This window comes from Haemorhous mexicanus, chromosome 25 (genome assembly GCF_027477595.1).
Source record: "Haemorhous mexicanus isolate bHaeMex1 chromosome 25, bHaeMex1.pri, whole genome shotgun sequence".
In the NCBI taxonomy this organism is placed as follows: Eukaryota; Metazoa; Chordata; class Aves; order Passeriformes; family Fringillidae; genus Haemorhous; species Haemorhous mexicanus.
In genome coordinates, this window is record NC_082365.1 from 2,421,801 (window position 1) to 2,432,957 (window position 11,157).

The window sequence follows — 11,157 nt, forward strand, 5'->3', positions numbered from 1 at the left end:
GGCGGGGGCGCGCCCCACGGGGGTCCCTGAGGTGATGGGGGGCACAAGGGGGAGGCTGTGAGGGCTTTGAGGTGATGGATGCCTTGACATGGAGATCCTGAGGCGATGAGGGGGCACCCCGAAGGGAAGAAGGGAGTTCTGAGGTGATGAAGACCCTGAGGGGTTTGGGCGGACACCTTAAAGGGTCCCTGAGGTGATGGGGGGGCCAAGGGGGTTCTGAGGTGATGAAGACCCTGAGGGGGAAACCCAAATGGTCCCTAAGGTGATGGGGAGACCATGGAGGGGCGTGTGGCGGCTCTGAGGTGATGGAGAGCCCCAGGTACTGAGGGGACACCCCAAAAAATCCCAGAGGTGATGAGGGGACACCCCAAAAGGTCCCTGAGGTGATGAGGGGACACCCCAGAGGGACCATGAGGTGATGAGGGGACACCCCAAAGGGACCATGAGGTGATGAGGGGACACCCCAGAGGGTCCCTAAGGTGGTGAGGGGACACCCCAGAGGGTCCCTAAGGTGGTGAGGGGACACCCCAAAGGGACCATGAGGTGGTGACCCTGATAACATCACCTGTATAAATAAATAAATAAAAATAATTTTAAAAATCCCTCTTGGGAATGAATTTCATTCCCAGTTTAGGGAATGAAACAACACTGACAGAGATTTGGAGAGGTGCAAAAGCAGAAAAAAAAGGGATCCACGATGGAGCAGGATCTCTACCTCTGAGAAAACAACCAACCTTCCAAATTGGGATTTGACAGCCAAAAGTGGGATTTTTTTAGAGAAAAAGAGTAATTTTGGCCATCAAGGGAGTGGAAGGAGCAGCTGATTCCTCGTTTCTCTCATTTGCTCTTCAGACCTGTATGGGCAAGGAACCAACAATATTTTTTTCTGGAATGCTGATGCCTTCCCAGGAATATGAAGGGGAAAAAAAATATATTGAAATGATATCATTATGTCTTACAATGAATTTTTGGCTTTTATTGCCCAAATCCTTCCTCATTCCATTGAATCTGAAGCCATCAGGACTTCTCCAATGCTGTGCAGGGACAGGATATTTATTACCAACCTTAAAAACAATGGGATAAAGCAGCTGGAATTCTCTCAGTGCCAGACAAAGCTCCTGCCAGGCTTATTTATTTTATTTTTTAATTTATCCAGAGCCTTCATTGGGAGGCAGCAGATTTTGACATTCCTATCACCCACAGAGGGTGAAGGCAAGGTAAGAAGAGGAAAATTAGAGAATTCCTGGACTTTTTTTCACAGGGAAATGTTTCCTTTGGGAGCTCTTGAAGCAAATCCAAGGGAAGGCTGGAAATTCACAACACAACCCTCACTGTGCAGGGACAACTCCTCCCAAAATCCATCCTTTTTTTGGGATGAAATACAACAAAACACTGATGTGGACATAAAAAAATAGAAATTTAGGGGTTGTCTGTAACTTTCTGGCATTTCTCTTTTCCCTGCATGAAACACTGTCCAAAAAAGCACAGAACCAATGGATCCGAGGGAGGCAGCAGATTTTGACTTTCCCATCACCCACAGAGGATGAAGGCAAGGTAAGAAGAGGAAAATTAGAGAATTCCTGGATTGCAAATCCAAGGGAAGGCTGGAAATTCACAACACAACCCTCACTGTGCAGGGACAACTCCTCCCAAAATCCATCCTTTTATTGGGATGAAATACAACAAAACACTGATGTGGACATAAAAAAAAATAGAAATTTAAGAGATGTCTGTAACTTCTCTTTTCCCTGCACAAACACTGTCCAAAAAAGCACAGAACCAATGGATCCGAGGGAGGCAGCAGATTTTGACTTTCCCATCACCCACAGAGGATGAAGGCAAGGTAAGAAGAGGAAAATTAGAGAATTCCTGGATTGCAAATCCAAGGGAAGGCTGGAAATTCACAACACAACCCTCACTGTGCAGGGACAACTCCTCCCAAAATCCATCCTTTTATTGGGATGAAATACAACAAAACACCGATGTGGACATAAAAAAAATAGAAATTTAAGAGATGTCTGTAACTTCTCTTTTCCCTGCACAAAACACTGTCCAAAAAAGCACAGAACCAATGGATCCAGGAATCCCAAACTGTGGAGGACACCCAGAATCACACCCGGCACGGCTTGGAAACGGGGAAAGCTCCAGAAGGAAAAACTCCCGTGGCACATTTTGGAGGAACTCCTGGTGCAGGCAGGAGCTGCAGGGGATGCTCCTCACCTGATGCCAGCCACGGGCACCTGCTGCTGCTTGCGGATCTTGTTGAAGAGCTCCATGTACTGCACCATGGTGTCCCCGGGGCTGTAGGTGCTGTCGTGCTTGGAGCCGAACACCGACGGGATCCCGGGCGTGTGGCTGCCCATGAAGCTCTGCATGAACTCCATCAGCAGGTTCCAGCAGTCGTTGGCGATCACACAGGGGCAGTATTCCACCTGGGAACACAGCCCTGCAGGCTTGGAGCTGCTCACAGGGGTGGCATTCCACCTGGGAACACAGCCCTGCAGGCTTGGAGCTGCTCACAGGGGTGGCATTCCACCTGGGAACACAGCCCTGCAGGTTTGGAGCTGGTAGGAAGGACAGTATTCCACCTGGGAACACAGCCCAGACCCCCTGGAGATGGTGGCAGGGGCACTATGCCACCTGGGAACACAGCCCCACAGGCTTGGAGCTGCTCACAGGGGCAGTATTCCACCTGGGAACACATCCCTGCAGGTTTGGAGCTGCTCACAGGGGCAGAATTCCACCTGGGAACACAGCCCTGCAGGTTTGGAGCTGGTAGGAAGGACAGTATTCCACCTGGGAACACAGCCCAGAGCCCTGGAGATGACAGCAGGGGCACTATTCCACCTGGGAACACATCCCTGCAGACTTGGAGCTTCTCAGAGGGGCACTATTCCTCCTGGGAACACAGCCCTGCAGGCTTGGAGGTGCTCATAGGAGTAGAATTCCACCTGGGAACACATCCCTACAGGCTTGGAGCTGGTAGGAAGGACAACATTCCACCTGGGAACACAGCCCAGACCCCCTGGAGATGACAGCAGGAGCACTATTCCACCTGGGAACACAGCCCAGAGCCCTGGAGGTGACACACAGGGGCACTATTCCACCTGGGAACAGATCCCTACAGGCTTGGAGCTGCTCACAGGGGCAGAATTCCACCTGGGAACACAGCCCAGAGTCCTGCAGATGGTGGCAGGGGCACTATTCCACCTGGGAACACAGCCCCACAGGCTTGGAGCTGCTCACAGGGGCAGAATTCCACCTGGGAACACAGCCCAGAGTCCTGGAGATGGTGGCAGGGGCACTATTCCACCTGGGAACACAGACCTGCAGGCTTGGAGGTGCTCATAGGAGTAGAATTCCACCTGGGAACACATCTCCACGGGCTTGGAGCTGCTCAGAGGGGCACTATTCCACCTGGGAACACAGCCCTGCAGGCTTGGAGCTGGTAGGAAGGACAACATTCCACCTGGGAACACAGCCCAGACCCCCTGGAGATGACAGCAGGAGCACTATTCCACCTGGGAACACAGCCCTGCAGGTTTGGAGGTGCTCATAGGGGCAGAATTCCACCTGGGAACACAGCCCTGCAGGTTTGGAGGTGCTCATAGGGGTAGAATTCCACCTGGGAACACATCCCTACAGGCTTGGAGCTGCTCACAGGGGCAGCATTCCACCTGGGAACACAGCCCAGAGCCCTGGAGATAGTGGCAGGGGCACTATTCCACCTAGGAACAGAGCCCAGAGCCCTGGAGGTGACACACAGGGGCACTATTCCACCTGGGAACACAGCCCAGAGCCCTGGAGCCTCCCTGCAGGGAAGGCTTCTCATGGAAACATCTCAAAGTTTTCAGCATCTAACAGGGATGGGTAAATATAAACAAGACAGGACATGCTGGGAACATGCAAGAGACCCTTCCCAAAGGGAAGGGAAGGACAGCAAGCCCCAAATCAGCACGGAATTAGCACTGGAGAGGTTTTATCCCTTTATCCCATGCAGATTAACCTGAGGGATGGTGCTTGTGTTGTGCAGCTGGAATTTAATCAGTTTTTTATCGGGATGGAATTAGGGATTCCCACTGCAGGGACAGCCCTGGAGCACCAAGGATTAAACCTCAGCAGAGGAGATGCAAAGCTGCCTGCTGCACCAGCAACACGACTGGGACACAGACAGGACAGGGAATTCCAGAATTGTGGAATGGTTCAGGGAAGGGACCTTAAAGCTCATCCAGGGCAGGGACACCTCCCACTATCCCAGGGTGCTCCAAGTCCCCTGGCCTTGGACACTTCCAGGGATCTATTCCATCTATTCCAGGGTGTTCTCACCCTCCCAGGGAAGAACTTCTTCCCAGCATCCCATCTATCCCTGCCCTCTGGCAGTGTGAACTGGAACTCTTCCTAAACTCCAGGCCCTTGTAGCTAAATCACCTCTCTCCATCTTCCCCGCTGGCTCGCTTCAGACACCCTCCATTCCATCACCCCTAAACCCTCTCCAGCATCTCCCATGGAATCCCCACATTCCCAAAGGGCTCTCACCTCCACGGAGATGCCCCTGGCGCTGGGGCCCATGGTGACCGTGCCCAGCTTCACCAGGAAGTCGCAGTACTGGTAGCGGGTGCCGCGGCTCTCGATCTTGTTGGCCTTGGCGTTCTGGAAGAAGCCCTTGAGCTTCACCATGAGGGTGTCAAAGTTGGCATCGGCCACCAGGCAGGGCCCGTTCTCGAAGAGGGCGAAGCAGCTCAGGGGGTACTCGGAGTTGTGCATGACATACATCAGCTTCCCTGTCTGCCCTGGAATGACAGCGAGGAGTGGGGCTGGAAAACCAAATTCCTGCCTTAAAGCAGCTCCTCCTCCTGCCTATTGGGCTGGAAAACCAAATTCCTGCCTTAAAGCAGCTCCTCCTCCTGCCTCTTGGGCTGGAAAACCAAACTCCCGCTTTAAAGCAGCTCTCCTCCTGCCTCTTGGGCTGGAAAACCAAATTCCTGCCTTAAAGCAGCTCCTCCTCCTGCCTCTTGGGCTGGAAAACCAAACTCCCGCTTTAAAGCAGCTCCTCCTCCTGCCTCTTGGGCTGGAAAACCAAATTCCTGCCTTAAAGCAGCTCCTCTTCCTGCCTCTTGGGCTGGAAAACCAAAATCCTGCCTTAAAGCAGCTCCTCCTCCTGCCTCTTGGGCTGGAAAACCAAACTCCCGCTTTAAAGCAGCTCCTCCTCCTGCCTCTTGGGCTGGAAAACCAAAATCCTGCCTTAAAGCAGCTCCTCTTCCTGCTTCTTGGGCTGGAAAACCAAAATCCTGCCTTAAAGCAGCTCCTCCTCCTGCCTCTTGGGCTGGAAAACCAAAATCCTGCCTTAAAGCAGCTCCTCTTCCTGCCTCTTGGGCTGGAAAACCGAATTCCTGCCTTAAAGCAGCTCCTCCTCCTGCCTCTTGGGCTGGAAAACCAAATTCCTGCCTTAAAGCAGCTCCTCCTCCTGCCTCTCCTCCTCCTTGCTTTAATTCTGGATCCTCACGTGTTTGTTGTGGTATCCATTCAGGGAAGAGCTTGGATTTTCTAATGGAAATTTACAGGGGAAAAGAAATCTTCAGCAGCACCGGGATAAAACATCAGCACAGCTCGGGGTGAGGTGAAAGGAGAACCCCAGGAGCACCCACTGCCCACCCACTGCCCAGAGGGAGCCTGGGCTCGGCCTCTCCTCCACGTTCCAGCTGCCAAAAAAGCAGGAAAAAGCTGCTCTGGAAGATTCCAGTGGGTCTGGCTGGGAACAACGGCTCAGTGGTGAACATCAGTCACATCAGTGCCTGGAAGGGATGTGGGGATCCAGGGCAGGAGGGAGAAGGGAAAAGGGACAAAAGGAGGGGAAGAAGGGAAAGGAAAAGGGGAAAAGGGAAGAAGGAATTGAAGAATCATCGGCTAATGGAAGTTGGAAGAGTCCTTCAAGATCAGCCAGTCCAACCCTCAGCCCATCCACTGTGACTCCCAAACCCCTAAACCTCATCAACCAGCATCAGATCCAGGCGCCTCCAGGGAAGGTGGGGAAGGAGAAGGAGGAAAAGGACGGGAAGGAAAAGGAAAGAGGAGCTTGGGGAAGGGCTGCCGCGCTGCCCCCGGCCCTGCTGACCCTGTGTGCCGAGCGTGGCCGCCGTGTGATAGGTCTCGCAGTCCACGCCGAACGTGCCCTGCTTGTCCGCGCCCAGCGCCTCCAGCCGCCGCGCCAGCAGCTCCACCGTCTGCTGCACGCTCTTGCCCTCGGCCACCGGCACCTGCGACACGCTGCGACACGGACCGGGGCTCACGGACCCACCGCGACACCGCCGGGACTGCTCCGCATCCTCCGCCCGGAGATCCTCCCCGTGTCCCCGGGGCTGTCCGCGCCGGGAGCCCTCTCGGGTCCGCCCCCCCATTCCAGGAGCCTTTCCCGATTCCGCCCCCCACTCCACGAGTCTATCCCGGTTCCGCCCCCCACTCCAGGAGTCTATCCCTGTTCCGCCCCCCACTCCAGGAGTCTATCCCTGTTCCGCCCCCCATTCCAGGAGTCTATCCCTGTTCCGCCCCCCATTCCAGGAGTCTATCCCGGTTCCGCCCCCCATTCCAGGAGTCTATCCCGATTCCGCCCCCCATTCCAGGAGTCTATCCCTGTTCCGCCCCCCATTCCAGGAGCCTTTCCCGATTCCGCCCCCCACTCCAGGAGTCTATCCCTGTTCCGCCCCCCATTCCAGGAGTCTATCCCTGTTCCGCCCCCCATTCCAGGAGTCTATCCCGATTCCGCCCCCCATTCCAGGAGTCTATCCCGGTTCCCACTCCAGGAGCCCTTCCCGGTGCCTTCCCCCCACCCCGGAGCCCGTCCCGGAGCCCCCCGCTCTCACCAGGTGACCCCCATGGTGCCGGTGCCGCCACCGGAACGGGCGGGGCCACTGTCACCGGGAAGAGGCGGAGCCGCCCCGGAAAAGGCGGGGGCAGATCCCACGTGTCGCCGCCCGCTCGGGGCCCGCTGTCCCCCGGTTCCGCCGCGATGCCCAAGGCCCGGCGGGCGCGGGGCTCCGGCCCGGCCCCGGCGCTGCCCTTGGCCGAGCAGATCCTGCAGGACGCGGCCCCGCGGCTCCGGGCGCGGGAGAAGCGCGGGGCGGAGGAGCAGGGCGGCGATGGCGGCGGCGACGGCTTCGTGGACGCGCGGCTGTCCCGGCGCATCCTGGAGCAGGCGCGGCGGCAGCAGGAGGAGTTGGAGGCCGAGCACGGCCCCGGAGCGCCCGCAGCCCCCCGGCAGCGCAGCGCGGTTCTCGGTGAGCTCCCGGTAACCCCCGGGGAAGCCCCGAGGGTGCGCGGCCCCGGGCTGAGCCAGCGCCGCTCCCCGCAGGTCCCTGCTCGGACTCGGAGGATGATGAGGAATGGCCCTCGCTGGAGAAGGCGGCGGCGGCCGCGGGACGGAGCGGGGACTACGGCGGGGAGGTGGAGGTGGACCCCGAGGACGAGAAAGCCATCGAGATGTTCATGAACAAGAACCCGCCGCTCAGGTGAGTGCACCGGGCGGGGGCCGCCTCCCTGCACCGGCTGTGTCCTGTCCGGTGTCAGCCTCATGCGACCCCCGGTTCACCCCTCGTCCTGTCCCAGTCCCTGTCCCGTGTCAGCCCCCAGCTCACCCCCATCCCATGTGATGTGATCCCATCGTGTCATCCCCCTGCGACCCCCGATTGTCCCACTGGTCCATGCACAGACCCCAGCTCACCCCCCTCCCTTGTCTGCCCCTGGCTCGCCCCTGTCCCCTGCCAGCCCTCCCATGTCCCCACTGCCCCTGTCCCCTGCCAGCCCTCCCGTGTCCCCACTGCCCCTGTCCCCTGCCAGCCCTCCCATGTCCCCACTGCCCCTGTCCCCTGCCAGCCCTCCCATGTCCCCACTGCCTCTGTCCCCTGCCAGCCCTCCCGTGTCCCCACTGACGCTGTCCCCTGCCAGCCCTCCCGTGTCCCCACTGCCCCTGTCCCCTGCCAGCCCTCCCGTGTCCCCACTGACGCTGTCCCTGCCGGCCCCAGGCGCACGCTGGCCGATATCATCATGGAGAAGATCACGGAGAAGCAGACGGAGGTGGAGACGGCGCTGTCGGAGCTCTCGGGCTGCCCCATGCCCCAGCTTGACCCCCGTGTCCTGGAGGTCTACAGGGGTGTCAGGGAGGTGAGGACGGAACATCCAAACCCACAGCCACCACCCTGAGGTGACAAACACGCTGTTGTCCCTGCTGTCACTTCCCCCAGTCACGGCCTGGCCCCTGTCCCTGTCTTTGAAGGTGCTGTCCAAGTACAGGAGTGGGAAGCTCCCCAAGGCATTTAAAATCATTCCTGCCTTGTCCAACTGGGAGCAGATCCTCTACATCACTGAGCCAGAGACGTGGACAGCTGCTGCCATGTACCAGGCCACCAGGTAAGGTCACCTCAGGGACCCTCTGGCATGGCATTTTTGAAGTTCTTATTCCCATAACCAAAATCAGATTTACAAAACACCAACCTGCCCATTTGGCCTCCTTTCCTCATCCATCCCTTCATGCTTTGCTGATCCCAGGATATTTTCCTCCAACCTGAAGGAGAGGATGGCCCAGAGGTTCTACAACCTGGTGCTGCTGCCGCGGATCCGGGACGACATCGCCGAGTACAAGCGGCTCAACTTCCACCTGTACATGGCTCTGAAGAAGGCTCTGTTCAAGCCAGCAGCCTGGTTCAAGGGTAGGGGTCCTGCAGGGTCTCCTCTGGGGCTTGGCTGGCCACCTGAGGGGCAGGTGCATGGCAGGGGGTGTCCAGCTGCTGCTGCAAGGGTGGGGGTTTCTAGGGGAAGGGGCTGAGCGCCAGGGTTCTGCCTGTGGGTGGAGGTGCTGGCTGCCTGACTGCTCCCATTCCCAGGGATCCTCATCCCCCTGTGTGAGTCCGGCACCTGCACGCTCAGGGAGGCCATCATCATCGGCAGCATCCTCACCAAGTGCTCCATCCCCGTCCTGCACTCCAGGTGAGGCCCTGAGGGGCTGGGGGGGAAGAGCTTCTCTTCCAGGGAGCCTGGGAAGTGCCTTGGATCCAGCCCTCAGCCTCTCCAGCCCCTGGAGGGGGTGAGGGGTCACTCAGCTCCCTCTGGGGCTGAGGTTCAAGGCTCAGCTTTGTGCCTGAGTGCTCCATGGTCCAGTCCAGTTCCCCCTGACCCCTGTGGTCTCTCCTCTGTCCCCATGGCTCCTGCCTGTCCCCATCTGTGTCCCCATGGCTCCAGCCCCCGTGACTCGTCACCTCTCCTGTGTCCCTGACCCCTCACTGCTCCCGTGTCCCTGTCCCCTGTCTGTCCCCTGACCTCTCCCATGCCCCATGTCCGTGTTCCCTGACCCTTCACCACTTCCGTGCCCCTGTCCCCATGTCCCTGTCCTGACTCCTCACTGCTCCCATGCCCCTGTCCCCTGACCACTCCTGTGTCCATGTCCCCGTGTCCCCACATCCCTGTCCCCTGACCTGTCACCACTCCCTTGTCCCTGTCCCCTGTCTGTCCCCTGACCTGTCCCATGTCCCTGTGGCTCCATCCCCTGACCCCTCACCTCTCCCATGTCCCTGTCCCCTGACCCTTGACTGCTCCCATGTCCCCATGACTCCATCCCCTGACCTCTCCCCTGTACCCTGACCTCTCCCATGTCCCTGTCCCCTGACCCCTGACTGCTCCTGTGTCCCCATGACTCTGTCCCCTGACCTCTCCCGTGTCCCTGACCCCTGACCTGTCCCATGTCCCTGTGGCTCCATCCCCTGACCCCTCACCTCTCCCGTGTCCCTGTCCCCTGACCCTTGACTGCTCCCATGTCCCCATGACTCCATCCCCTGACCTCTCCCCTGTCCCCTGACCTCTCCCCTGTCCCCTGACCTCTCCCATGTCCCTGATCCCTGACCTGTCCCGTGTCTTCATGACTCCACCCCCTGACCTCTCTTGTGTCCCTGTCCCCTGACCCCTGACCTGTCCCGTGTCCCCGTGACTCCACCCCCTGGCCTGTCCCGTGTCCCCATGACTCCACCCCCTGCCCTCTCCTGTGTCCCTGTCCCCTGACCCCTGACCTGTCCCGTGTCCCCGTGACTCCACCCCCTGAGCTGTGCCTGTCCCTGTCCCACCCCCTGCGCTGTCCCGTGCTGTGTCCCTGTCCCACCCCCTGAGCTGTCCCGTGCTGTGTCCCTGTCCCACCCCCTGAGCTGTGCCGTGTCCCTATGACTCCACCCCCTGACCTCTCCCGTGTCCCTGTCCCACCCCCTGAGCTGTGCCTGTCCCTGTCCCACCCCTGAGCCGTCCCTGTCCCTCCCGCAGTGCAGCGCTGCTGAAGCTGGCCGAGATGCAGTACAGCGGTGCCAACAGCATCTTCCTGCGCCTGCTCATCGACAAGAAGTACGCGCTGCCCTTCCGCGTGCTCGACGCCCTGGTCTTCCACTTCCTGGCCTTCCGCGCGGAGCAGCGGCTGCTGCCCGTGCTGTGGCACCAGAGCCTGCTGGCCCTGGCGCAGCGCTACAAGGAGGACCTGTCCTCGGAGCAGAAGGAGGCCCTGCTGGAGCTGCTCAAGTTCCACAGCCACCCCCAGATCTCGCCCGAGATCCGCCGGGAGCTGATGAACTCCGGGACCAGGGACGTGGAGGGGGAGCAGCCGGTGGCCATGGAGTGAGCGGGGAAGGGCTGGAGGCTGGGGTGCTGCTGGATGCAGCTGGGAGCTGGCATCAGGAGCATCCCTGCAGGATCCTGCTGCTCCGAGCTGTCACTGGGACAGGCTGTGCCCACGGACTGGACTGAGCGCCCTGTGCTGTCACTGCCACCAGCACAGGGACACTTGGGCTTGTTCCTGTACTCGGAAATAAAACCAGAGCTGTGTTGGTCACTCAGGGCTGGCTCTGCCCCACGTGCTCCCAGCCTGTCCCTGTCCCCACCAGCTGCTGGAGCTCCTTGCCCAGGGATTTTCCCAAACAAAGCCCCCCGGGGTTTGCTTCCTAAAGCCACAGGGCCACCTGCCTGGCCTGCTCCTGGCACTGTGCCCGAGTGCCACCTCTGCTGGAAAACCCGGGGGCACTTTTCCACCAGGCTGCACGTCCCTGGGACCTGCTGCCACTGTCGCTGCCAGGTCTGTGCCCTGCAGCTTTGGGCCATGGAGAGGAGCCCCTGCTGCACCCTGGGCTGTGCCAAGGG

General features: G+C 59.0%; 2 protein-coding genes across 2 annotated transcripts; one reads left to right on the plus strand and one right to left on the minus strand.

The window, feature by feature from the left end:
* Positions 1–1,626: 1,626 nt before the first annotated feature.
* Positions 1,627–6,988, minus strand: MED20 (mediator complex subunit 20). The gene is made up of 4 exons (XM_059867455.1): positions 6,858–6,988; positions 6,113–6,264; positions 4,537–4,790; positions 1,627–2,432 (listed from the first exon to the last, which is right to left on the minus strand). Exons 1-4 carry the CDS (start codon positions 6,869–6,871, stop codon positions 2,217–2,219), a joined length of 636 nt encoding a protein of 211 aa, XP_059723438.1. The 5' UTR covers positions 6,872–6,988; the 3' UTR covers positions 1,627–2,216.
* A 15-nt stretch (positions 6,989–7,003) lies between these two features.
* Positions 7,004–10,852, plus strand: BYSL (bystin like). Its single transcript, XM_059867452.1, has 7 exons — positions 7,004–7,271; positions 7,346–7,502; positions 8,016–8,154; positions 8,267–8,400; positions 8,539–8,699; positions 8,874–8,976; positions 10,294–10,852. Exons 1-7 carry the CDS (start codon positions 7,004–7,006, stop codon positions 10,640–10,642), a joined length of 1,311 nt encoding a protein of 436 aa, XP_059723435.1. The 3' UTR covers positions 10,643–10,852.
* Positions 10,853–11,157: the final 305 nt, after the last annotated feature.

Bases quoted from the DNA above. Each gene is read 5' to 3' on its own strand.
- MED20 (XM_059867455.1), bottom strand. The intron at 4,791-6,112 runs GTCAGCAGGGCC...CTGTCATTCCAG, and splicing joins GGCCACGCTCGGCACACAGG to GGCAGACAGGGAAGCTGATG. The intron at 2,433-4,536 runs GTGAGAGCCCTT...CTGTGTTCCCAG, and splicing joins CCAGGGGCATCTCCGTGGAG to GTGGAATACTGCCCCTGTGT.
- BYSL (XM_059867452.1), top strand. From the start codon at position 7,004: ATGCCCAAGGCCCGGCGGGCGCGGGGCTCCGGCCCGGCCCCGGCGCTG. The intron at 7,503-8,015 runs GTGAGTGCACCG...TGCCGGCCCCAG, and splicing joins AACAAGAACCCGCCGCTCAG to GCGCACGCTGGCCGATATCA. The intron at 8,401-8,538 runs GTAAGGTCACCT...TGCTGATCCCAG, and splicing joins GCCATGTACCAGGCCACCAG to GATATTTTCCTCCAACCTGA.